General features: G+C 46.3%; 1 protein-coding gene across 1 annotated transcript in view; it reads left to right on the forward strand.

Moving 5' to 3' along the window:
- The window catches only part of RFX8 (RFX family member 8, lacking RFX DNA binding domain), a 68,459-nt gene extending 48,189 nt beyond the window's left edge, over positions 1-20,270 (forward strand). Inside the window, exons 5-12 of the mRNA XM_011224912.3 lie at positions 1,680-1,793; positions 2,820-2,970; positions 5,639-5,697; positions 7,218-7,374; positions 9,440-9,534; positions 12,449-12,563; positions 15,274-15,590; positions 20,086-20,270. Of these exons, the coding sequence (XP_011223214.3) occupies positions 1,680-1,793; positions 2,820-2,970; positions 5,639-5,697; positions 7,218-7,374; positions 9,440-9,534; positions 12,449-12,563; positions 15,274-15,590; positions 20,086-20,256 (1,179 nt within the window). The 3' untranslated portion in view covers positions 20,257-20,270. The remainder of the gene's footprint in view (positions 1-1,679; positions 1,794-2,819; positions 2,971-5,638; positions 5,698-7,217; positions 7,375-9,439; positions 9,535-12,448; positions 12,564-15,273; positions 15,591-20,085) is intronic.
- Positions 20,271-27,900: the final 7,630 nt, after the last annotated feature.

Genomic DNA, 27,900 nt, shown 5'->3' on the forward strand with positions numbered 1-27,900 from the left:
ATGGCTAGAGAGTCTCCCAAGGGTAAGCCATGATGCTGTTGATTGCAGTAGAAAAGCAGAGGTTCAGATATACTCAAAAGTGCAGTAGGGCGGGGCGCCTGGGTGGCACGGCGGTTAAGCGTCTGCCTTCGGCTCAGGGCGTGATCCTGGCGTTATGGGATCGAGCCCCACATCAGGCTCCTCTGCTATGAGCCTGCTTCTTCCTCTCCCACTCCCCCTGCTTGTGTTCCCTCTCTCGCTGGCTGTCTCTATCTCTGTCTCTGTCGCATAAATAAATTAAAATCTTAAAAAAAAAAAAAGTGCAGTAGGGAAGGGGTTCCGGGTAGAACCAGTGGTGTAGGCAAGAGCAGCAGGATGTTTTCAGGCATGACATGGAAGAGAGTTCACTATGACTAGATGTTAATCTCTCGAAAGGAGAGAACCAGAGGGGATGTGGGAAAGTAGTCTTGTGCTAGAAAGGGCCTCGAGCCCTGTGAAGAATTCTGATTGATTGAGAAAGTGGTGGGGGAGCAGTGATGCAAGATTGCCATATTGAAGCAGAGGGCAATGGGGAGGTTTTGTCATGGTCAAGGTGAGAAGTGAGGGGAAGGGTCAAGTCTGGAGCAGTGACAATGACATCAGAGAGATGGACAAATTGGAGAAATATTTCTGAAGAAGGTGCAGCAGGATTGGATGACTTTGGACAAGGGTGGTGAGGGAGTTAGCAGAGTTGAGCCCATGGTTGCTGCCTCATTCAGACCCACCAACCCCCAAGAGCCATGCTCCGAAGTTACCAAACTGACAGTAAAAGGATTAAATAATCCTTCTCATCCCACTATTACATTTTTTGTTCAATATCTATGGGTCTCTTTGGTGATGTCTTCTCTAGAATTAATGCCCTGATACAGGATTTCAAATCACGGGCTCGTCGTCGGGTACTCTGAGAGTTGGCCATAACTTCCTTGCAGCCTATACACAGGAATAGCTCCTTGCTATTGGCAAGGAGTCATTGGCAGGACGTGTGTCACGTATTTCAATGCCACAAAATATTTGAGCCTGCAAAAATCCCAAAAAGGCAAGAGACTTTATTAGTTGGCATCTCAGATTGGCCATCTGGTTCAATAATACAGTCTGAAGAGTCAACATGGACAAGCATAAAGAAAAGTAGGGAAGCTGCTATTTTGTTCCACAACAAAAGGTGTCTGTAGAAACCTTTAAGGACGGCTCCTGTGTAGAATGATACTGGTGCCCTTTGGCTCACACAGTCCTTGGGTGAAGTGAATTCTAACTTATCAAGGAGGCCTGTTTGATTACATATTGTTACACGTCCTTCTGAGCTAACAAATAATTGAGGGAGTCAGTCAATGAACATTTGTTCCAAACTGTGGTCTGTGCCCTGTGGCCAGATCCTCATCCTATTACAAATCAAGAGGAGCCCCCTTGTGGTCAGAAACAGCCTTCCTTCCAGAAAACTTCCTGCAAACACCATTCCACATCATCCCATCCAACTGGCAGTTGCTCACTGATGCTAGAAAGAACACCTTCAAAACACAGCTTAGAAAAGCTGATAGGCTGAGCTTTACATTAACTAGACTGAATTCATCCCATTATCATTTGAGGCTGATTAAGTCTATAATGGGGGGATCAGTCTCACCAGGCACAAAATGAGTTTTTGGAGGTATGTTCTGTTCCCTCATCAGGTGGAGGACTTGCTCACTTCCTTCTGGAAATCTCTGCAGCAAGACACAGTCATGCTTATGACATTGCCCGATGTGTGCCAGCTCTTTAAATGCTACGACGTGCAGCTGTACAAGGTAGGAAGACATTTGTTTGCCTTGCTGGTGTGTGTCCTTTTCAGAAACTGATACCAGATGCTGGGGTTAGAACTGCAGCCCTCCTGTTCTGCAGGCTCTGTGGACTTCAGGCCCTCTAAGGAGTAAATAGCCGTGTTGATGGAGCCTTTTGATCTTTCCCTAAAACTCAAATTTTCTTTTTAAATTCAGCAAGAGTTACCTTATGGAAAGAGAAAGCCAATACCCCTGGTGACCGATGGTTCCAGTGATTAGTTAGCCCTGCACCGAGTCAAAGTTTTTTCCCTGGTAACTTCAACAAAAGAAGTCTTTAAAATGAGTAATTGGAGTAATTGCTTTGGAATATAAGTGCGGGGGTTTCCTCCTTGCTTTTTTTTTTTTTTTTTTTTTTTTTTTTTTTTAAAGATTTTATTTATTTATTCGACAGAGATAGAGACAGCCAGCGAGAGAGGGAACACAAGCAGGGGAGTGGGAGAGGAAGAAGCAGGCTCACAGCAGAGGAGCCTGACGTGGGGCTCGATCCCATAACGCTGGGATCACGCCCTGAGCCGAAGGCAGACGCTTAACCGCTGTGCCACCCAGGCGCCCCCTCCTTGCTTTTCTTAAATGCTCAACTTCCGGAGTGATCATTGTTGTTTGGGGATCAGTTACATATAATTTCTGTGGTTCTCCTTAAACTGGTCATGAACCTTTACCTCTTACTTTATTATTTTTTAGGAAACAATCTAGCCTAGAAGTGTTTAACGCAAAGGTTGAAAACTGGAGGCTGGGTTCAGCCCTTATATAGTGGGTTTGATCCACCTACTTTTGGCTGAAATAGTGTTTCTGAAAATTTTGAATCAATTATCAATATTTTAAGATCTTTGAAAAAAAATCCCCTTCTGGCTGCACACCCCGCACATCGAGCAATGGCAAGGGCTGCGTGGTAGCGTTCTCTCTGTATTTGTGGCACAGCCGAGCGGGGCCACTTATAACTAGGGGATGCATACCCTGGCCAGCTGTCACCACATCTTGACAATTCTGTTGTAGGGAATTGAGGATGTTCTCCTTCATGACTTTTTGGAAGATTTTTCTATCCAGTACCTGAAGTCTGTCCGGTTATTCAGTAAGAAATTTAAGCTGTGGCTACTTAATGCTTTGGAACGTTTTCCAGCCATTGTACAGATCTCCAAAGTAAAAGGTAGGTTTCGATGAAAAAAAATAAATTCTGTGAGAGTAGATGAAGGCTCTAACTTTCACGCTGAGGCAGGACACCTCAGCTGCGGGTAACTCTTCCCTCCTGTGCTAAACTGCAGTCCGCAGGCCTGACCAGTTCGGACGTGCTGGCATTTTCTTTAGCGCAGTGTTGGGTCCTTGTGCTGATCCATTCACACCCTTTCACCGATTGCCCCTTATAAATACTAACATGGACTTCTGGCAGGCCCACGGGGTTAGAGGTGCAGAAAACGTGCCTCTGACCATGGTCCAGGCAGGGGAGAAGCTGGCAGTGCATCCAGCCGGTGGCTAATGTGTGCCTTCTCAAACCAGCTTCTGAGGGCAGTCTGCAATCCTTGGGCTTGGTGGCCTTGTAGGCAGGACTGACCAGGGCTCTGGCTCCAGTATTCTTTGCCTCTTTGTGCTCTGTGTGGGCTCCCAGCAAGGCTTCCAAGAATATAACTCCCTTCTTAGAAATTCCTCCCATGTCCTTAAGCATTTCACACCTCTTGGGCCACTGCAGCATTCACACTTTTGTGGTCTCAGTCTCCCCCATTCACTTTCTAGAACATGTTCCCTTCCGTCCTGCTGCCAGGTGGTAGTCTCTGTATACTACTTTCCCCAGGCTGCTTGTCTGCTCAAGGCCCACAATGGCTTACAAAGCCAAAACTCACCCATGTTTGTGGGACATGCTTTTGGTTCTGGAAATACCTTTCCTCCCCCTCCTGCCTCTGTGAGGTTTTCCACCACAGCCTGTTGCTGCCTCCAATGCCCCCCCACCAAACTGGGCCCTCCTCCTCCTGGGCCAGCTTGCTCAGGGCTGAGTCTTGCTTTCTTTGTATGCCTTTTGCTGTCCTCTTACAGTGCCCTCAGAACAGGACCAAATCTAATTTTAACCCACCAGCCCTGCACCCCTTGCTGTGTTCAGTAGTCACACTGGGAATCTTGACCCCCTGTGACCTGCCTGGAAATGCTCCCATGGCTGGGCAGGAACCATGCGCCGTGAGACTGCCAGCCAAGAATCAGCAGAAAGAGGGTGCTGCAGGGAACGTGAGGTCTAGAACTTGCTGTGACAGAGGGTCCATGAAGTGAGGAGACAAAGCCCTGCTCCAGCCCTCAAGCCTGTCTCCCTCTGTCCCTCTCTGAGGCTACTTCAGAGCTTCCTAGTTGATCATCCTGCCACCAGCCTCACGCCCTCGGTCACACTTCCACCTACCCCTAGTGATGGGTCTGCACAGTGATCTGACCCATTAAAACCTTCCACGGTCCCTGCTGCCTGGTTGATCCCCGGGCCTTCACTCACCATGCAGAGTCATTTACAGCTTGGCCTTTGGCCTCATCCTTGTCCCCAACCTCTGGGGAGTCCCCACACTGGTGCTCCCCAGCAGCACAAGACGGGTTATCTCCAAAAAGGCCCTTATTCCTGCTCCTGCCTCTGCCTAGACTGCCAGCCCCATCCCTAACCCCCACCTCCCTCCCCTGCCAAGACCTCACCCCTCCCTAACGCCTAACTTGCACATTCTAAATGAAGTCACACCTGACACCTTCTTCCAAACAGGCCTCTCCCTCCCCTTGGCACCCCACACACACCCCTTCCTTCCTTCTTCCCCAGGTGGCTCTCATACTGCCAGGGGCCCTTACCCTGCTGTGGAGAAGGCATCTGCCCATCTGGTGACCCATCCTCAGAGGGTGAGCCCCTAGAGGGTAGAGGCTGCCCTCCTTTGTCCAACAATCCGGCGAACACCCAGCACACATTTATGGAGCAAACAGTGCACGAGTGTCCCTCATAAATATTTGTCAGATGAATGCATGCACACACTCCCTTGATGTTTCCTCTTTTCACTCTTTCCTTTTCATGGGTCACTTTTCTATTTTAAATATTTATTTATTTACTTGAGAGCGAGAGCAAGCATGAGGGGAGGGATAGAAGGAGAGAGAGAATCCTGAAGCAGTCTCCTCATTGAGCACAGAGCCCAATGTGGGGCTTGATCCCAGGACCCTGAGATCATGACCTGAGCTGAAATCAAGAATCAGACGCTCAACTGACTGAACCCCCTGGGTGCCCCTCCTTGGGTCAGTTGTTAAGGAGAGCACTGTAGAGATGACAAAGCTGGGGGATCTCAAGCTTCCTGAGCAAAAGTCCTAAACTCCTTTAGCAGGCATGTCAGATGCTGGGAGTACATCACATTCTGGCACGGAGAGGCAGGGGGAATGGTTTTTGTCAAGTGGCCCCTGCCAGCATCTCCTAGCCATTAGAGAAAGGGTCAGTGGGTGGTGGGAAGCCCAGGATGTGTGGAGGCCTCCCTGTGTGGAGGGCAGTTTAGGCAGCTGTACCTTCCTAGCAAATGCATAGGCCTCATGTCTGTGCTGTGGGTCCTCTTCCCCACTGTGTACATAAGAACGTGAAGCTACAGGAATGCCTGGGTGGCTCAGTCTGTTAAGCATCTGCCTTCGGCTCAGGTCATGGATCCCAGGGTCCTGGGATCGAGCCCCACATTGGGCTCCCTGCTCAGTGGAAAGCCTGCTTCTCCCTCTCCCTCTGCCCCTGCCCCTGCTTGTGCTTTCTCTGTCTCTGTCAAATAAATAAATAAAAATCTTTATTAAAAAAACCTCAAAGCTACATTAATAATGGCCATGTGTATTGTTCTTAACAGAAGTTACCGTATTTGTCAAAAGACTAAGAAGGAAGACATACCTTTCCAACATGGCAAAGGTAGGTTTCAGCCAACAGGACGGGAGGGAACAAAGCAGTTTCCTGAAGCAAAAAGTGAAAGCTGCAACTATGTCCTAAGAGCAGGTGGTAACTCCCTTTGTAGGGAGGCCCTGTCCATCCCCTTAGAGGGCAGTGGGCAGACAGGAGGACCTTGTTGGCCACTAACTGAGAAGGCGTACTGCTCCCAAAACTCTCAGCTAGAAGCCCACCCCACTGCTCCTCTGCTCAGAAAGGTTCTCCCTGCAGAAGAAAAAGCAGAACAAGTAGGTCCACATTCTGAAGTTCCAGAGGAGGACCCCATGCAAGTGCTGACCAGGGCCAGCCAGTGTCAGAGGTGAAGGGGCATCGTGGCAGAGCCTGGAACAGACAGACAGAGCCCTTCACCCTGTGCGTGGCCCCATGGACTCCTTGCGTTCGGCCTGCCAGGTTTCTCAGCTCTGACTTTTTCCCTCCTGGGTTGTTTATGTAGCTTCAGTGTTAGAGGAAGACAGAGAAGGGCTGAAAGAAAGATTCTGTAATACCAGGTTGCAGGCCGCGCAGGAATCTGTTCTGAAATCCGGTGGACACCAGATCAGGACACCGCTTAGACAGCTGCTCTGTTCCAAATCAGTCCCAGCTCAGGAGGAGCGCTGCTGGGCCCTCCTCTTCACCGTCTCTGTCCTTCCTGCACAAAACTCTCTCTCAACTTCACCTTTCTCGGGGTTGTTTCCTGTCTGTGTGCTCACAGCCCATCCTGTTCACCAGCACTTTCTTGTTCCTGATTGCGTCAACTGGTGATGTTCCCGCAGAAAACCTCATCCCAACCCAGCCCAAGCGGCAAGCTCGGGTTCTAGAGCCACCTTGCTCTGAATCTTCTCTTTCTGAACACGATGGCTTTGAGAAAGTTGACTCAGCACCCCAGGTGCCCTCGGGCTCCTCCCCTGTCAGATGGAGGAGGTGGCTCCAGTGCCCCTTCCTAGGGCTGGTGTTGAGGACCCACAGCTCAGCCCACGGACCCCAGAACAGAGGGGACTGGATTGTCCCCGTCGGATGGCTGAGGAAATCACCTCCCAGTGGCTGAATTCATGGCCCGAGGGAAGGACAGGGACAGCATCAGAGCGCCCACAGCGCCCGCTGGAACTGGCCGGCCCTGGCGTCTGCAGAGCCCTGCTTTCCTTGCTGCGCTTCCGGCAGAGCCGCCGTGCTTCTCTCTAGAGTAGTTCAGGCTCGCGGAGCGCAGGGCAGAGAATAAGAGTCCTGGAGAGGAAGAGCCGCAGAGCCCCGAGAGCCCTGACCACGTCTGCCTCCGAGCAGAAGCACTCCGAATGGTGATTTTCAGAAAGGCTGTCTGAGGATGTGTGCAATTTGAACATTTCGGTTTCAGTTGTCATTTAGGATTCAGTTTTAGTGGATCATACCCAAATCCACTTCTCTTTCTCCTCAAAAAAAAAAAAAAAAACCTTAGTTGTTTGGAGAGGGGGATTAGGCAAAAGTAAAAGGACAAGATTTAATGAAGTATTATGCGTCTCCATTATTTTTAGACTATGAGAACGGTGTTGAAAAATAACAGGAGAGTCAATGTTTTGAAGTCAGAGCTACATGCGATCATCAATCGAGGCGCTTTGGACACCTCTAAGAAAGCCCTGCCGAGTCACCCAAGTAGCGCCGGTGACCTGGAGACACACACGGAGTGGAAATGTAATCTTCCTTCTGCACCTTGCGTTATTGGAGCGTTTGGGATATATTTGGGGCTGGTGTGACCATCACTAGTTTATGAATTCTTAATAGAGGTAGACCTACTTTACTCTGATATTATCATTTATCTGCTCGCACATCTCTTCCTGCAGGGGTGAGGAAGGGTGCGCCAGGCCACCAGTGCTAATATACGTCTGTTGAATGAATGAACGGAGGAGGGTGGCTGTTGCTTCTTTTTGGAAATACCTGGAGTGTCTCCTTTGGAAAAAACATTTCTGCATCGATCTTGTACATGCAGATTCAACAGTGTCTTTTCTAACTTTGTCCGAAATGGATGGAGTTAGCTCCCTGCCTTGCCAGATTCTGCTGTCACTATTATTAGCATCACCAAGTATTACTTTTAACAAGGTGAAGTTTAGCCATGATGCTCTTACCAAGTGATGGTAAATATGTGGATATTCCTGCCCTTGTATAAGGGAAAAAATGTCCCTTATACAAAGAGCTTGGCAAGCAGGCTGAGAGCACTGTTCTATCTCTGGAAAGTGAAAGTAGTGAGAGAAGGAGCTGTCCTCACCCAGTGGGGAGAGCCTGGGTGCCGTTTCAGGAGGAGAACTGCAGAGGTATATGACCTCCGCCCCCAGACTACAGGCGAATCTCTAGGCCTTTGTAGGACAGTTGTCAGGAGGGGCCGTGCTCCATTCATGCGTGTTCCACGCACTCCGCCAGGATGGCCCAGGAAGGTCTAGTAGCCTCATCCTCCATGAGCCTGGCCCTGTCCTGATACGCTCACCTCACACAGAGCTGCCTCCCCAGAACCAGTGGGTTTCTTCAGGTGTCAGCTGTGGCTTTTTCATCTCAGTCCACCCAACATAGTGCTGGCACATGGTAGCAGTCTCACACTTCATAGCTAGATGAATACAGGGATTCAGTGGTGCATAAATGTGCCACAAATTATCCTGGCCTCTTTCTTTGACCTTGAAGTGGGGCTGACTTTGGTAGCCCTTATTAAAATATTTAAATAGGTCCATACTTGTTGGTGGCTCACCCCTGCCCCAGTTGACTGGCTGTCCCAAATCCCAGCTCCTTCCCTCCCAAACCAGTAATGAGAAGGTAAAGGCCTAACCTAGCAAACTTCAGAGATATGGACAAGCAGTGCTCATTAGTAGGAGCCCAAAAGACCCCCCTCCCAGGCTACTGGCTCTCCCCCAAACTCCAGGTGATTGCCCAGATCCCGCTTTTACCCCCAGGCAGAGCCCAGGGAGCCCCAGGAGGGCATGAGGCCTCTCCCCCAGATGCCTGCCCAGTATGCCTGTGTTCCTACTGGCATTCTTGTGAATAGAAGAACCTCCAAGAGGGCAAAGAGCCAGCAGGGAGACAGTATTCTGATCGCCACTGCTGATGCCTAGCAGGCAAATGTTGAGGTGTCCCTGGAGGATCCTCCAGATGAGACCTGGTCAAGCCTCAGTCAGGGCCATGGCAACCTACTCGGTTTTCTAAAACTCTGCTTGGTACATAGCTGCATTCCAAAAGGTGGGAGAGCCCAAGGCTGTTCTTTGCTCGGTGCTGCCTGTGCAAGTGAGGACCCAAGTCCGGACGTCACATATGCTTGGGCTCTACCCTTCAGGTCTGTACTAACTGAGTTTATAACCCCAGGCAAGACACATCCCTCATCGGCTTTGATGTCCACCATCAGTTTAAATGACATTAATAAACTACCCCTTTTGTGAAAATGGCAAGGGTAGGTGAGCTCATGTCTGTATCATGCAATGAGCTCATCTGTAGCTGGGTTCTGTATAATTACAAGGTGTAGTTATTATTTCAAAATATTTTTTTCCATTTCAACAAGTGACAGAGGCAGTTCCTCAGAGGCAAGACCTTAACTAGTTGACTACAGAGGTGACAAGTCCAGCTTTAGAATTCATCCTTTGTGTTCAAGAGGAGTACAAGACCCCAGGGAATTCCTTTGAAATAACAATCCAGTGTTGTCCCCTAGGTCACCTAGTGTGCAAATACCTAGAGTAAAATCCTGCTACTTTGCTCGTAATCTTTTTATTTCTTTTGTTTGCAGGTTTAAGCAGTTTGATTGCTTTGCTGGGAACATCTACAGATCTCAGCATATTCCTGAATTGTCTGTCTTCAAATCTCCAAACATTTGTCTTCCAGGTACAAAACCATGATTTTTTTTTTTAAAGGGAAGAAGGGGTTGTTGATCATTCTAGCTGTGTTTTAGCACCTGTGCCCATGACCTGATGAAATGAAACAGTTTTCTCTGGCCAGAGACGTGTCAAGGCTGGTGCGGGTGTTAAAGATAGGGAAGTGGTGTCTCGCTCCATCCTGGAGCAAGGCAGGAATCAGAGGCTGGCACATACAGGTGTGTGTTTGTGGGTGAGCATGTGTGGGCTCAGGTGAGTGTGCAAGTGAGCGTGTATGTGCAGTTGAGTGCGAGTGATCAGGTGGCAGAGCATGTGTGTGGGTGAGCATGGCTGAGTGTGTGTGCAAGTGAGCACCGCGTGGGGTGAACATGGGTATGCAGGTGAGTGCGTGTGAGGGTGGGTGAGCATGTGCGTGCAGGTGAGCATGGATGAGTGTATGTGTGCACCGAGCAAGAATGTCTAGGAGGAAGAGGGATTTTGACTATTTAGGGAGAACAGTGCTGGTCTGGGTATTTTGCAGAACCATCCAAGTGTCAGGCTTGATTTTACAAAATCAAAGATGTATTGTTTTGGATACAGATGGTCCTACTGGTCGACTTGAAACTTGGGTGTTACTTGAATAGGGCGTTACTTTGGGTTGGTTGTCCTCCTTCTCTGCCTCGGTAGCTGCACTGTAAGAGCTGAGAGGACTGTCAGAGAAAGCCACAGCACCCCTGCGCAGGGGCCCATGTGCGTGGTGGGTGAGGAGCTGGGGGCTATGCAGTAAAACCTAGACCTAAACAAGACAGCCCAGGGCTGCCCCGCCTTGAGGCATTGTCCTCTGATGGCTGAGGCTGTTAGGAAAGGCCTTGTTGAGGGAGGCGGGATTTAAACAAGATGTAGAAGGTGAGTAGGATTAAAGCAAACTAAGAAAGCGAACAATGTCCACACAAGACTGGCAAGAGCAGAAGGAGCATATGGAAAAATGGAGGACCTATTTACAGAAGAAGCAGACGTCCCTGGAGCAGAGAGCAAAGGCTTGGAGAGCCTAGGCCGGGAGCTCGACTTGGGGCTTTCTCTGTTAAGCCTCCAGTCACATTTCTTTCTCTCCCCCTTCCTGTGCCACCTGTTCTTGTCTGTGTGCCTGTCCTCCCCATCAAAGAGAAAGGGCACAGGTAATACCTAAGGCCACAAAGACTGCAGGTGGCAGTAGGGTCACACACCTCATAAAGATGAACCAGAAAAGTTTTCAGGAAGGAAAGTCAATTCCAACCCTTGTCAGGTGTCTGTTTCCATTCTTTGCTTCTGGGTGATAACCATTCCAGATTCCGTATGGCTTTTATTTCTCCTCGTTGGGCTTTGGCAAAGCCTGTCTGTAACAGTGGTAAGCCTGTCTAGGGTTGCAGTGCTGTGGGGACATGTGTTCATTTGACAGCTTCACCCATAGAAGCTTTCAAGCCTCTGTTCTTTGTTTTGGGTATTCACTCCACCTCTGACTTTAACCAAGATGAGCCTCCTGAGACCAGTAGTACCAATCCTGCCTCGAAGAGGCTCACCCTATTTTAGACCATGTAACACTCTGTATTTCCCAAGACCCCACCCCCATATCTTCAGCCTTCACAAATGAGGCATGTTAGAAAAATGGTATTTTTGTAACAGTGCCTTTGAAGGGCTTGTTTTTGTGCAACAGCTTGGCTGATAAAAAACAGGCTATTGTCAATAAAATACTCAGACTGTGAAAATGTAAGCCCTGAGGCATGTCGGGGATGACTAATGGCTTCAGTGGCTAGCATCTGGCAGCGCGCTATCAGAGGAAGACGGTCCGCTGTGTCACGCATTCTCTCTCCCGGTTCTCGGGTGGCTCCGGCCCAGCGACAGTTTCTGAACACAGAAGCCTGTATGCCTCGTGGGTGGCGAGCAGAGGAATGCACCACAGCGTTCAGGGTTTATGGTTAAACGTTTGTGCTGAGTGCTGGTCACCCAAGGCAACTTCTCTCGATGCTTTTCAAAAGTATCCCTGTGTGTGTTGAGCGGGGCTCCTCCCGGGTGCCCTGTGTTAGGTGATCAGAAGCACGAACCCAGGGGCCAGGAGCCCACAGGGGGAGGGTGCTGCTCCTGGATGGGGTTCACCCCCTCCCCGAGCCCCGGGGCACTCACAGTGGGCAGAGGGAGGAGCAGCAGAGATGGAAAAGGGTACGCACTCCTTTCTAGCCAGTCCCAGCATCTCCTCCGCAGAGACTTGTGGTCGAGCCCTGTGTGTGGTCCACAGACACCATGAGACTTAGGAGGGCTGCAGGGGCATTCATTCCAACACATGCCCGCAAGACTCGTAGGAGCCCCAAGGAGACTCTCAGTCTAGATGGAGTCTGGCAGCCTGCATGTGGGGGCATCTCACTGGTACCCAGTTTAATGCTACTCAGCTGTCCGTGGGCCTGGGCTCCGCTGGACGCCCGGGTGGAACCTTCCAGGCCTCAGGTCATGCCCATGGTGCAGTGGCCAGCTTTGTACTTTCCAAAGTCAGCGCCGTTACTTTCATTAGTATGGGGTCGTGTGCCGCCTTCGCACGCGCTCGGACTTGGCAAGCACACAGCCGCCAGCAGCTCTCTCCGTGGCGACTGCCACGTGGGCCCAGCAAGGCTGCCCGCGGTCACAAATGACCGCTTTCGAAAAATTGTGTGGGATCAAAACAAAAAATGAAGGCCAGTTTCCCACCTCTTTCCTTCTCTGCACCAACTTCAAAGGGTTCTGCCCTGGAATCATCTCCACGGGAGATGCTGAGAGACCAGAAATAGGCCAGTGTGCCTCTGCCTCCCTTGCTGCCTTATCGTCTCTTCTTCCTCTTCTCTCCCGGCTGCTTGGGAGCATGTGTGTGTGGCAACTGTGTGCACGATCTTCCTGATTTTGTCATAACCCTCAGCATTTTTTCTCTCACAAAAATGGGATAGCCAAGCAGAAGCAAAGAAGAGTTTATCAGATTGGCTGCCAGCTTCCAGCTGAGATGGAATTTCCTTCTCACTGCCGTGAGCAGAGCCATGACCCTCTGCCACAGAGATAGTTTTGGTAAGTCAGAGACTACAAATCATTTTGTATTTAAAACTGTTATTGCAGCATGGGTATTTTTTGTGTTCTACATAGAATCCAGTCACCTTCTTTTCACTTTTTTTTTTTTTAAAGATTTTATTTATTTATTTTTATGAGAGGGGGAGAGAGCACAAGCAGGGAGGAGGGGCAGAGGGAAAGAGAGAAGCAGGGTCCCCGCTGAGCAGGGAGCCCGATGCGGGGTCAATCCCAGGACCCTGGGATCATGACCTGAGCCAAAGGCAGATATTCAACTGACTGAGCCACCCAGGCGCCCCTCTTGTCACATTTTTTGCAAAATACAACATAGACATAGAAAGCCATAATAATTGTTTTTTAATGGCAACATGATAGTCCATCAAACACTTGAACCAAGGTTCCCTTTCCCCTTCCATCATGGCTGGATGCATAAGAGGCTTCGCCTTGTTTTTGAATTGTGTACTTGGGTGTTTTTAGAAAAGCACCCAGGGAGCCAACTGAGATGGGGACAAAATGGGTTCTCTGGGGCACCCAAGTTTAAATTTCATGAATAAGAATTGATACAGTCACCATTGTATGCAGATAGTGGAAAGAGTGAGGTAGCATCCACTGCAAACTACCTGGTCCAGTAGGTGGTGTTTCTCTGTCAGGAAAGGTCCCATCTGTCCCGTCTGTGGCAAAGATGCGGCACAGAACTGTAGGAAGGGAAGTTCACCACTGAGCCCCACGGAAAGGATCATCCATTCCCATGGATATTTATTGTGTCCCTGCAAAGTCCCAGGCACCTTCCTGGGCAGTGGGCATAACAGCAGTGAAAAGACAAAATCTCCACCCCTGTGAGCTTACAAACTCATCTGGGGGAAGAATCCCTGCTCCAGAGAGTGGCAGATGCCCTCACCGTGTGTAGATGAAACGAGGAAGAGAAGACAAGCTTTATCGTAGACCAGTTTTGCCAACACTCTGAAACTCTTCTGAGGGAGGCTGCTGTAGGCTGCCATGTAGGTGACACCCACTGGTAATGAGACTCTCCCCTCTAATGAAGTCCAAAATGACTCTGCTTTATGCTGATGCTCTCCCAGAGCGAAGTGATGGAGAGGAGCTCCTGTGCTGAGCCCATGATAAGAAACCAGCTCTGAAGCTGTGGCCCCTACCCCACCACACACCCTCTTTGGACCTCCGTATGATATCCGAAAGGTATTTACACTGGTTTTTCCCCTTCATACGGTTAAATGGGCCAGGGGTTGTTGGTCAGGCTTACTGCAGACCGGGTCAGGCCATTCCATCCCACCCGGATCCATCAAGGAAAAACAAACATTGTATAAGGCTTTGAAATGGACAGAAGTTTGCTGGAAATGGACAGAAGGCTTTGAAGTACACAGAAGGTTCAGCACACGTTCTGAGTTAACTTCCACCTTCCATTGTGCTTGTTCTTTTACACCACTCTAAATTGTATCAGTAATAATGCAAATGACCCTCCCCCAGGGAAATGCAAACTAACAGTGTCAGGTGGGTGCTATTGATTACTGCCCTGAGGACAGATCTATGGGGCATCTTTGTGTAAATTCTATACCTGTTCAGTGCTTGGAATTCTCCTTTGAACCAGTGGGCAACATTTTACAAACTTCCTCTAATAAATGACTTGGTGAGATCTTTGACACATGATCATTTTGTATCTGTAGAGAGCCGTGGTTTTGCCTTCATTAAAAAAGTATCTTAATGATAGCAATAAGCCAGATCCCCCTCCCCCCAACCCTGCTTTGCTTTTCAGCTGAACATTAATTATCCTTCTTTCCTGGAAGACCAAAGACTTTGGGATTTGGAATGNCTCCCCCTGCTTGTGTTCCCTCTCTCGCTGGCTGTCTCTATCTCTGTCGAATAAATAAATAAAATCTTTAAAAAAAAAAAAAGTATCTTTTAATGATAGCAATAAGCCAGATCCCCCTCCCCCCAACCCTGCCTTGCTTTTCAGCTGAACATTAATTATCCTTCTTTCCTGGAAGACCAAAGACTTTGGGATTTGGAATGTTCAGCTGAGTCGCACGCCCTCCTGGCTCCCCCTACACATCTCCCTGATGGCAGCCCTAGCAGGCCCGCCAGCCTCCCTTCCCCCACCTACCTCCTCAGGAGACTGCAACAGGAAAGGCAACGCTACGTTTCCAGCCTCCGATGGGTAGCTTGCTCCCTCCCATACTCTGCCTCTACATCCCCCCAGCCTGTCCCTTACTGCCCTGTGTGCCAACCCCGGGGTGNGGGAGACTGCAACAGGAAAGGCAACGCTACGTTTCCAGCCTCCGATGGGTAGCTTGCTCCCTCCCATACTCTGCCTCTACATCCCCCCAGCCTGTCCCTTACTGCCCTGTGTGCCAACCCCGGGGTGGGGGGGGGGCGCTGAGGGGCACATTCTCCAGCTCTGGGAGCAGCACTTCTTTCTCTGTAGTTTTTGCTTTTCTCCCACCTCACTGTAGATGGGCTCTAAGTTCCTTCTCATGGCTCAGGCTGTTTAGCTGTCTGTGCTTTCTGTCCAAAAGGCACCTTGCTGGGGTTCACGGGTACAGAATGCCTGCCCGGGACCCCCCAGGATCTGCTATAGGAGTGAGAAGGCCCCAGTACACAGAAGTTAAAAGCCCCAGAGAAGTCGGTAGTTCCACAGTGATCTGTGTATTTGTCCATCTGTCTATCTAATTATTCATTTGAGGCTGTTATTCCAATGTAGGCTCCTGGCATCTGTTTCATTTGCTGCTTTTGGAATTTGTGGCTCATCTACTTCAGTCATGCATAGAAGAGGAAGAGGAGGACGACGACGTGGGAAATCTCAAGGAAATGCTACCAGATGACCAGTCTCTTGTCCAGCCAGACCAGGCGCCTTTCCACCCTCCAGATTCTTCACCAACTCAGGAGTATGAAGGCCCAAGTGTGGATTCGCACAGGGTGACCCTGAAACATATGGGCCAGAGCCGATGCCCCATGGGTGTGAGCAGTGTGGTTCTCAGGGTCCTGGGCTTCCTGGTGGACGCTGACACCGGCAATAAGGTACAGACACAGGGGCCCCGTCTTCTAGTCTTTGCAAAGGAAGTAGGAAGTATCACATGGTTAGGAAACCCATAGAGATCACTTTGTCCAAACAACAATACACAGTTCTAGATTGGTCTTTGCTTTGGGAGCTTTCTGCCAGAGGTGATTATAGTAGCTTATCGGTTGATCACTGGTCAGTTCAGGTTCGTGGTACATAGATAGGTAGGTACCTGGCACTCTCAGAGGTGTGGATATTTGGATGGCCTGGGTCTTGCCTTCCCACAGCTTACCAGGCGTGGTTAGACTAACTGAGCTAACTAAACTAAGGGAGAAGCACTGAAAACACCTCTGGTGTTTCGGATTTTGAAAAGATGGAATTGGGGTGCATCCTGAAAGATAAAAAATAAGAATTGCCGGGGCTCAGTTGGTTAAGCGACCGACTTGATTTCAGCTCAGGACATAATCTCAGGGTCGTGAAATAGAGCCCCGTGTCCGGTTCCATGCCCGGTGTGGAGCCTGCTTAAGATTCTCTCTCTGTCTGCCCCTTCCTCTTCTAAAACAAATAAGATTCTCTCTGCCTCTTCCCCCACCTCAAAAAAAAAAAAAAAAAAAGAATTGCTATTTATCTAACACCTACTATACACCCTTTATATGCATTATCTCAAAGCCATACAATCCTGCAGAGTATCTGCTCTTATCATTTTCATGCCATGGCTGAGGTAACTGAGGCTCAGAGATGCTGACGTGCACGCTGATCCATGGCCCCAGGAGACTAGGACACAGGTTGCAGAGGTCAGAGAGGGGGCCCTCTCTGAGTGTCAGAAAGAGAAGCCAAACCAATAGAACAAGCAACCGAAACTCCTTTGTTGACCGAGGAAGCGGGGGTACCTGGTGTTAAAAAAAAAAAAAATTGCCTTGTACTAATTTCTAAAACTTCTGTACACTTCTATACACATATGTTTGGAAGTTTATCCACTTTGCATAGTATTTCTTTTGCACCCTCAAGTTCCTTCCTCTTTTGAGAAGATGAGGAGTTGAATTGAGTAGAGGACCCAGGCAGAGGTGTTGCCCTTCACTTGAGTTAACAGTGGGCTTGATCATGGAAATGAGTCACAGCCTGAAACACTCCATGCCCTACAATCCTCACAATAACCAGAACCTCCCAGGGACCCTTCCTTCCTGAACAAACCCTCACTGCAAGTACTCCAGAGTAGAAAGAACCCTGTTAATTTTTTAATATAAAGATTATTTATTTATTTTTAGAAAGAGAGTATGAGCAGGGGGAGGGGCAGAAAGGGAAGGAGAGAATCCACAAGCACACTACCCGCTGATCGGGGAGCTCCACATGGGGCTCAATCCCAGGACCCTAAGATCATGACCCGAGCTGAAACCGAGAGTTGGACGCTCAACCTACTGAGCCACCCAGGCGCCCCGAGAGAAGCCTACTTGGGTGCTACTTGGATGGAACACCATACTAGACAAAAATAATATGAGCAGGAGCGAAAGAAATGCTTCTCAGGTCTGCGAATTCTCTGTCTCCGGTCTTTCTTCTCTTACCTTGCAGTAGTGAGTTCCTATACCCAGCTGCCTGTGATGCTGTTGGTGGAGTGGGTTCAGACGTGTGTCCGTAGATAAGACACTCACCCCCTCTGAGAGTGTGTATGTGAAGCAGACAGGACAGATAGGCATGAAATAGGGACATAGTGACATATTGGCCTCAAATCAGGGACCCCTGATGGCAGGGGCAGGAGAGCTGGGCCTCCTTAGGAGACCGACAGCTGGGGACAGTTCGGGCATCACTCACAAGCTGGTATTGCAGGGCTGTTGGCAGAGAGAAGGCCCAGTTGGACCCAGTTGGCCAGGCTGTGCCCAGGGGAATGCCTCTCCTTGCACCCTGGCCCTCTGGACAGTGTACCCTGTCCTGGCAACAGGATCCAGCAAGGGCTGGCCAGTAAGGGGCCCAACAGAGTACAACTTGGGAGCATTCTGTGGAACCCTGACAGGACAAGCAATTGTGCAGGACACCCAGTTTCAAGTGTGTACATCTCTCGGCTCACTGGCCGGGGGGAGAGCTAGGACTGTAGACAATTTGACATGCCTCTTGGTCACCAAGGTAACCGAGAGTGAACTTTTACTTCTTTGGCCACAGCTGGAAGCTGGTGGAGAACAGACACTGTCAGCATCTTGTGCTGGGCATTTAAATGTATCATTTCAACAACCCAATGTGATGTACCATCATTGCCCCCATTTCACAGATAGCATAACTGAGGCTCATGAGGGGTCGAGTAATGTTCCCAAGGTCACCTCGCTAGTAATTGACAGAGCAGGGATGCAAACTTTCTTAGATCTCCTTGCAAAACTGTCCCTTCCTAGCACCCTCTCTCTCCCCAGAAAATGCTACCATGTGGTCTAATTCCAAAAGCAGTGATTTAGGAATAAATTAAAAATACCTTCAAGTCTGATGATTTGGGAACATAAGTGAGGAATTCTAGTATATAACTTCCTGGGCTCAAATGCCCCATCTTCCACTTCTTAGCTGAGAACCTTGAGCCGGTTGCTTAATTTATCTCTTCCTCGGTTTCCTCATCTACAAAATGGGAGTAATAATATCTAAGTCCATAGGGGTGTTATGAAGTTTAAATAAGTCAATGTCATTGCAAAATTCTTGGAGCACAGTAAGTACCCATAACCATTAGTCATCATTATTATTTCTCCAAAGAAACCTAGTCTGAGCGGCTTTCCATGACACTCCACCCAATCCCCAGCAACTCCGAAGTTCATTGCAGTGGGGTTTGACCTATATTTAACTGGTGGAAACAATAAAGACATTAAATACTTAATTGAGCTACATAATAAAGCAATACAGGCAGATGAATGTCAGATAACCCAAGGTAATATGCATTAGAGATTAATTAAACCTGCTTCTGTTTTTGCATGTCTGCTGAATGAGCTATAACGACTTAAACACTCTAACACCAAAAAGTTACGCTCATCTAATTTTTATTGCGTTCATTATTCAGCATTTGCACGCCTCATCAACAAAAAAGCGCACCCTCTGTGTCCCATCTGCATTCGTCTGTCACGAGTTAACACCCCATCCAGCTGCACATCTGTGGCTTCCTCATTCTTTGAACAATTTAGTGCTGCCCTGCACCTATGATAACATCCAGAGTCAGCATTCTGGACTGCCATTTCCATCTGTCACCGTTCTACACTCCAGCAACGTTCAAGATAGGAAGGTGCCCAGCAGTGTTTAAGAATAAAGTAAAAAAGTCACAGATATTAAATAAAGAATATTCTTTATAAAAACATACCACATAGGGGGCAGCTGGCTTGTTCAGTCGGTAGAGCACGTGACTGTTGATCTTGGGGTTGTGAGTTTGAGCCCCACACTGGGTGTAGAGATCACTTTTAAAAGTATTTAGAAATAAAAAATAAAAATAAATAAAAACATACGTTTTTCACTTTAGAGCATGCACTCAAGGATTAAAGCATGGCAGAAATATTTCAAAACAAGTGACTCTTTAGCTATAGGACAAAGGCAAAGACGATTTTTTGATAGAGAAGATAAACATCCTCTTGTTGGGTGGTGATAGTTATTGTCAAATTTAGGGAGAAAGAGTGAGAAATACTTTCACTAACCTTTCATTTGAAGTTGTCTTGTGTACATCCTTGTCAAAATATATTCAGTTATGGGGGAGAGGAGGGGATTATCGATGAAACCAGACCAAGAAAATACGTCTCTATCAGTTTGAAAGTAATCATGTCCAAGGATTTGCCAATATTCCAAGTACCGTTGGAGCTAAAGGAAGGAAGGCATAGTATCCTTGTTTCTCTGATAGGAAGCCTTGCTCAGGCAAGTTAGATGGCTTATCGGAGAACAGGCACTAAGCTAACATCAGAATCTGTGAATCTCTCAAATCTATTAATACCCAACCGAGTATCAATTTAACCAATGACTGTTTTCATGGTTCTCCCCCTGCCCAGCCCCTTATCTACTGGTATATTTGATGGATGGTGGAGGGAGAGTCTATGTGGGAATCTGAGCCAAGTATGCAGGGATTGGTATCCATCTGGAAGGCAGCCAAAACGATGAGCATTGCAGCCACATGGAGCCCCTTAGACATTTCACAGGTTCCTTCTTGATTTTCACAATGGACCCACACTCTCCTGTGTCTTTAATGGAAGAGTGTTGGTTTGATCTTAGCTCCTCACAAACAATAGCAGGCCCATTCCTCGTCCTAAAGAGAGTCCACCCGCCTCACCCCCACCCCCATAGGCCCTCTCACTTGTACCATCCCAGGGTTGAGATTCTTTCCTGAAGTGCTCACCAGGCCCTCAGCATTCCTCAAAGAAATTAGAATCTCCCATAGTAGCAATAAATAAAGGCGCGAGCTTCCGGTTGATGAACAAGGTGGGGCGAGGGCATGGTAGAAGAATACAAGTGGCGGGTCCTGCAACAGGCAATAACTTCTCTTTCTGTCTTTGCCTTTTCAACATTTCCCCCTTGCAGCTCATCCAGGTATTATTGGAGGACAAGGCCGCGGAAACCACGGTCAAACTCAGCCTTCCTGTGGGACAAGAAGCCCTTGTAACCCTCAAAGATGGACAAAAATTTGTAATTCACATATCAGATGTACCCCAAAGCTCTGAAAATATTTTTTTTCAGGGAAAGCAATGCTAGTATATAAAATTATTTATTTGAATAGGGTAGAAGAAAATATAGATTTTCACTTTTAAATTATTTTAAATGCTAAAATTTTTATATTGATAAAGAAAAAAGATGTTATGTACATAATAGAGGTAGCATTGTCTATGTTGTGTTTATATGTATTTCAAGGAGTTAGTTTTGATGAATCGTATGAACTGATTTGGAGGATAATTTTTGCCTCTGTTGCTTTTCTTCAGGGCTTTTCAGGTGTGTTTATTGGGAACTTAACAGAAGAGAAATTTGAGAAATCTTGTTGGGAGTAGAGAAATGGATAGATATCTAGAGAAAGATTAAGTTTGAAGAATACAAACTGACACAAGGAGTAGAAGGCCAATGGTAACATTTTTCTTCCCCTCGGTAGTGCTTTGACTGAAATAGAATTTGCCGAAAGATCCCCTCAGGCAGTGAGGAAGGACAAAATGCAATTTGATACCGACTGTGACTGTTCGGCTTACACATTGGTCCATTAAGAACATTCTTAAAGTGAGATCGAGTTTTGAACCTAACAGCGTCTGCAACAAATGATGATGTCCTGTTTTGTATCACTTTTTATTCCTCTCTTTGTTACAAAATCCTAAGAAATGTTGAAACTAAGGATAGATCCTTGTTAAGCCAGATCAATTTTTATGTAACTGATTATAACATTTAAAAGGAATTTAACAATTCATGCTTCACATGATTTCTGGCATAAGTGAAGATAATAGAGAATATTTTATTGATCTCATGTTATTTAAGAAATGAATTAAATTTCCCTAAATGCTTGGAAATTTTAAAGAAACATAAGAACTCTGTGCCTCTAGATTCATTAAGAATTATTCATCTTTATAGTTAAAGAAGTAATCATTTTTCAAGGCCCTCTCCCCCTACATTTAATATGTTACCTCATTACTTAAGCTCTCTGGGAGGAGTTGTTTATCAAAGACTGACTCAGATATTCCTTTGCTCACTGTTCAGTGACCTTGCATATCATTGATTGCTCACATGTAAATTGAGGAGGCGGAGACTGAGTCAAGGAACAAAGGTAGCAGCACCAAGTTGTATCAGTCTGGGAATAGCGAATTTTGTTTGCATATTTTGGGGTAAACTGATTAGCTGAGAGCTAGCAGAGGACATTCTGTCCTTGAAAAAGCCAACCAGTTTATCAAAGGCAACAATCTGAATTGTTTAACTCTGGGGTTAGAAGTTAGAGTAGGAGATGAGAGTGGGTAGTAAGGGGAATGGAAGGAGCTTCTGGGACCCTCCTAGGGTTTCCAATTCTTGGCTGGGGGGTGGCCGTACAAGTGTGTTCACCTTGTGAAAATGTGTCACGAAGCTTAGGATTTGATTTACTTTTCTGCTTTATGTTATGTATGAAAATGTATTTTTAAAAATAGAAGGTATTGCACACATAATGGGGATTGTGTTGGAGGTTCCTGGTGGGAGAATGGCTAAAAAGCCGGGCTGGAAAGCCTCCAGGACCAATGAGCACTGATGTGAGAACGGGACTGCCCCTGCCATGTACATCTTTGTTTTCCCACTCAGTCTACCTCCCTGATGAGCCGAGGCAGGAGGCCGAGCAAGGAGACCAAGAATCTAACCACATCCTCCCCCCTCACCTCAGGCATCAAGACCCAACACAGTTCTCAGCCAGGAGAGAGAAGAAGCTTTTATCCTTAATAAAGTTTGACATTTGGATTATTATATTGGCTCGGACATTCTAATTACTCAACAGAGATGGTTCCTGTTTCATTCATGGCAAATTAGGCTCAGAGACTGAGATTGTCTTTGCCAATAATTTATTTAAGGAAAGTTCACTGTGGGAATTAGAATTTATAATAATAATATGTCACAAGCCAGTAGCATCCAGGATAATGTCTCTTCATGAGCCAATAAAGAAATAACATACTCTAAACCAGCGGTAGATTAATTACACTACTGTTCCAGGCAAAGGGGAGATGAAAGAAAGAAAGTCCAAATTTAATTGAGGTGTACCTTTCCACAAGCTGGTTCTCAGAAGAGTCGGCTGAGCCAACCAACAGCCGACATCCAGCCGCCCACACAGACTGCAAGCGTCTTGTTGCTAGAGCACAATGCCAGCAGAGCCGAGGCACTGGCGTTGGTGGGGTAGAGGCTCCCCTTCGTGGGGCTGCTGCACGGTTCGCAGCACTGCCAGCGAGGAGGAGCCTCGCCACAGCGGGAGCTAATGTCCCAAGGTCTTCAGAGAGCTCTTTAGATCAGCAAAGAGTAGCCTTGCCCAGACAGAACACTCTTGGTAAGTCTTCACCAATTCTTAGTATTAAGGGTTTCCTACCTACAAACACTCAGCACGGCGGCTTTGGTGACATCCTTTTGACATGGCCACCCACATGTAAACCAAGTCACGCTGAGATCAAGACAGCTTCACCTAAGCCATAAAGAAGTGAATTTGAAATCGTAACAGTTCTTCCGATTGAAAGTGACTGGCGGTCTCTTATGTGAACATGAGCATAAATGGGAACTCCCTCCAGCCCCTTTCCCAAACTTGGGTTTTTATCCAAGAGCCAGAAATAATTCACAGAGTGAGTGGCAAAGATTGTTTTCTGCTTGCACCATCTATCACTTCACAAGTGTGGTATGGCCAACCAATTCCAAATGGAATTGTGTGTATTACTCCTCACCGGTCCTCGGGTTGCTTGGACGGTTATGCTGACCTAGGCTGGACCTCGTGAACCTCAGCTAGGCCCACTCAGCCATCTGCCACCTGCCCCGGAGGCAGTAGTATTTTCTGAAACAGTCATTTGAAATAGAAATAATAACGAGACCATGTACAAACAAATCTTCCCAGGGCCCATCACTAGTGTCAAGATAGTGCTTATAGAAAGAGAAGCACACCAAACAGCACATTGATCTTGGAACATAAAATCGCACCCACGATGATGTTAAATTGGAAGCCCACTAACATTCTGGCCGGAGACGGATCTCGCAAACACAGGTGTTTGATCTAAAATGTATGACAATGTGTTCTGAAATTAAATATTTGTCATGTATATTCTTTTACCAGGTACTCTTTATGCATCAGCATTATCATGGAACCAAATAGACAAATCCCTGCTCCGCGGGAGTTTATATTCCTGGTAGAAGACAAACACAGTGGCGTGGCCTTCTACAAGCCAGGAAGAGAGCCTTCACCAGACATCAAATCTGCCAGCACCTTGATCATGGACTTCTCAGCCTCCAGAACTGTGAGAAACAAACGTCTGTTGTTTGAACTACCTAGTCTATGGTATTTTGTTACAGCAGCTCAAACAGACTAAGATGGTCCTTTGTCCCACATTTGGTGAAATTAAGAATTGAGATTGATCACGGGGTTCAAGTGTTGCCAGGCTGATGTAGCCACTATAAGAGTCCACTCGAAGTTTCACTTAGTATTTTATATATTGATTACTGTTGCCTATACTGATTGCTTCATTAGGGATTGCAAAATGATTTTTTTCTAATTTCCTAATTCCTTCTAGATGTGTAAGCTGGAATTTGTCTAGAAAGAAAATCTTTCCCTCATGAACAATTTGGCTACCTTGAAATATAATTGAAATATAAGAGGAAAGGCAGGATAAATGCTTGGATTATTTTTGCTTTAGAAAAAACAGAATAAATCAGATGCCCTGATAACTTCCAGTGATGACTATTGAGGATTTGTCTTTTGTTTTGGTTCTTAATCATTATAAACTCAAGAGGCCAGTATACCCATTACCTAGACTTATATCTTACATGATTATAGAACAACATCAAAAGCAGGAATTGAACATCGGTGCTGTGTGTGTAGTTCTGTGACATTTTATCACATGTGGATTTGTGTAACCACCACCACAATCAAAATGCAGAACTCTTCCACCATCACAAAGAGCTCCCTCGCGCTACCCCTTATAGTTACACACCCCCCCATGCACCGTCACTACCCCTTAGCAACCACTCTGTTTTCCACCCCTATAATTTTGTCATTTTGAGAATGTTATATAAGTGAAATCATGCAATGTGTGACCCTTTGCAACTATTTTTTTCACTCAACATAATGTTTTTAAAATCCACACAAGTTGTTGCATGTATCAATTTGTATTGCTGAGTAATATTCCATGGTATGGGTATACCTGTTTGTTTAGCCATTCACATATTGAGGGACATTTGGGTTGCTTCCAGTTTGGGGCTGTTACAAATAAATTTGCTATGAACTCTGATGTATGTAGGTTTTTGTGGGAGACATACAGTTTTAGTTCTCTGGGAAAAATGCCCAGGAGAGCAATTGCCGGCGAGTACGGTAAATAAATGTATGTTTAGTTTTTTAAATAACTGCCACCATTATTCTTTTTGGTGCTTAAATTATTCTATCTTTTCCCAGTGGAAGACCTTTCGAGTTGCCTCCTGTGTTCTTTTGACATGACCCATTAGTCTTTTCCAGCTTTGTTTCTTCTCTGACTCGAGAAGGCATCCCAGGTGCGTCTTGTACATTCCCAGCCCCAAACTTTAAACCGTGCCTTGTTACCTCTGACCACCTGGCTCTCGCTGTTCTTGACAAAGTATTTGTGAGTGGGAAGTAATGGGTGAGCAGCAGATCTGCAATCCGTTCTCTCCCATTACTAGTTAAATCTTCTTGCAAAGATACCGATGGCCAGTCTCCTGCAACCAAACCTGAGAGTATTTGCTATAGTAGCACGTACCCGATGGTTCTGGATTGCTTACAGTAAACAAACCCAAAATCTCTGGAAAATGTTGCTAAGCCGAGTAACTGAGTTCCAATTCAAAGCAGCTCCTTCTGGGTAAGTGCTATGGCCATGCCTCGGTTGGAGACCTCATGTGGCAGTCATGGAGGACCTAAGATGATAAAAATCACACTGAGGAACAGTTTGACAGTGTTTCTGTCTGCTTGGGCTATCATAACAAAATATCACCAACTGGGTGGCTTAAGCCACAGACATTTATTTTCTCACAATTCTGGAGGCTAAAAGTGTAAGATCAAGATGCCAGGTGACTTGGTTCCTGGTGGGAGCTCTCTCCCTGGCTTGCAACTACCTATCTTCTTGCTGTGTCCTTACATAGCTTTCCTTGGTGCATAGACACAGTGGGGCAGGAAGGTGGGGGGAAGAACTCTCTCACTTCCTCTTCTTATAAAGCCATTAATCCCATCACAGGGCCTCACCCTTCTGACCTAATCTAACCCTAATTACCTCCCAAAGGCCCCGTCTCTAAATACCGTCACAATGAGGGGTAGAGCTTCAACATATGAAGAGGGGGGCACATTCAGTCCATAACACAGTTTTGTATAAACATATACCAACTCTATCAGCCAGCGATTTTATTCCTAAGTATTTACCCAGAAGAAAGAAAACCTATATTCACAAAAAGACTTGTACGAGGGCATTATTGAAGCCTTATTTATAATAGACAATAGCTGGTAACAAGACTAATATCCATCAATAGGATAAGGGACAAACCCATTTCAGTATAGTCATTGTATTCATGTGCCATAACAAAGCACCACAGGCTGGGTGGCTGAAAGAACAGAAATTTCTTCTCTCACAGTTCTGGAGGCTGGGAAATCCAAGAGCAAGGCTCCAGCTGATTCTGGTGTCCTTGTTAGGGCATTAATTCTATCAGATCAGCGCCCACCTTTACAACTTCACTTAACTTTATTTCCTAAGGGCCGCATCCCCAAATCTAGCCACCCCCAAACATATGAATTGGGGGTGGGGGTGAACACAAAGCTTCTGTCCACAATAATAAATTATCGAAAGTGTAGCACAAAGATAAAGAGACACAGATACGAAAGACAGGTTAGAGAACAGAGTCATCTAAAATGTTTCTAATGAAAGAAGGAAGGAAAGAGAAGAGGAAGGAAGAAACCCACACCTAGATGCGTACCAAAGACATAGAGAAGAGTTTTAAAGCCACAGGAGAAATAAAGAGCTGGCATCCTCAAAGGAGTGGCTGTGAGGCTGAAATCTGACTTCTCAGCAGCAACATGGAAACCAAAAATGGAATGATAACTTCCGTGTGTTGAAGACATGACTACTGCTAGAATTCTATACTCAGAGGAGGTATTTTCTGTGAGTGAAAGAGAAGTAAACTCCAGACAAACAAAAGAGAGCTTGCCACTGGTAGACCCTTGTTAAAGGGAATTCTAAAGGATATACTTCAGTAAGAAAGAAAATGATCACAAATGGAAGATCTGAGATACAAGAAAAGATGAAGAGTGAGGAAATTGGAGAATATGTAGCTAAATCTAAATAAATGTGGACTGGGGGCGCCTGGGTGGCTCAGTCAGTTAAGCATCTGACTCCTGATTTCAGCTCAGGTCATGATCTCAGGCTCTTGAGATTAAGCCCCGAGTCAGGCTCTGTGCTCAGTGGGGAGAGATCCTCTCCCTCTGCCCTTCTCCCCTGTTCAAGCTCTTTCTCTCTCTCTCTCAAATAAATAAAATCTTTAAAAATAAATAAATGTGGACTGAATAAAAGAATAATAACAATGTCTCATTGTATTAAGAGAAATACAGCATTAAAACAACAATAAAATGTAAGTCAAGAGAAGGGATAGTCTTTTTAACAAGGAGTGATGGATCAATTTGATCTCTGTAGGGAAAAAATGAACCTCACCCATATACAGAAAATGTCTTTAAATGGAATATAGAGTTAAATGTAAGAGATAAAACTATTAAGCCTCTAGAACAAAACATCAAAGAAATTGTTCATGGGCTTAGGTCAGGCAAAGATTTCTTAGAAATGTTACAGAAAGCACAAACCATGAAAGAAAAAAAAATGATAAATTAGATGTCATCAAAATTTTAAATGTTTGTTTTTCAAAAGACACTGGTAAGAAAATGGAAATGCAGGCCACAAACTCGGAGAAAATATTGGCAAAACACATACTTGGCAAAGGACTAGTATGGAGAATATATAAAATAATTCTCATTACTCAACAATAGGAAGACACGACCAGATTGTTAAATGAGTAAAGAATTAAACAGATACTTTACCAAAGAAGATAGACAAAAAGCACATAAAAAGCTGCCATATGTGTGTATATATATATATATATATATATATATATTTAGTGAGAATACATATTTTTTATTGAGCAGTTGGGCATAAGGCTTAACTTATTCATGAGATTTGCTCAATTTTGCTTTTTTTTAAAGCTGCCCAATATTAATAATCTTTGGAGAAATGTAAATTAAAACTGCAATGGGTGGCTGAGCCAACGTGTGGCTCAGTTGTCAAACATCTGCCTTTGGCTCAGGTCATGATCCCAGGGTCCTGGGATCGAGCCCCACATTGGGCTCCCCACTCAGCAGAAAGCCTGCTTCTCCTTCTCCCCCTGCTTGTGTTCCCTCTCTCCCTGTCTCTCTCTCTGTCAAATAAATAAAATCTAAAGAAAAAAAAAAACTGCAAATGAAAAAGCACTACATACCCAGTAGAATGGCTAAAATTAAAAGCCACCAAATACCAAGTGTTGCCAGGGATGTGGAGCAACTGGAACTGCCATGCAGTGTCAGTGGGAATGCAAAATGGTATAGACACCTTGGGAAAAAAACCTTGACAATTTATTATAAAGGTAAACCTATAATTACCATACAACCCAGCAATCCTGTTCTTAAGTATTAACTCAAGG

The sequence above is a fragment of the Ailuropoda melanoleuca genome, chromosome 4 (assembly GCF_002007445.2).
Source record: "Ailuropoda melanoleuca isolate Jingjing chromosome 4, ASM200744v2, whole genome shotgun sequence".
Taxonomy (NCBI): Eukaryota; Metazoa; Chordata; class Mammalia; order Carnivora; family Ursidae; genus Ailuropoda; species Ailuropoda melanoleuca.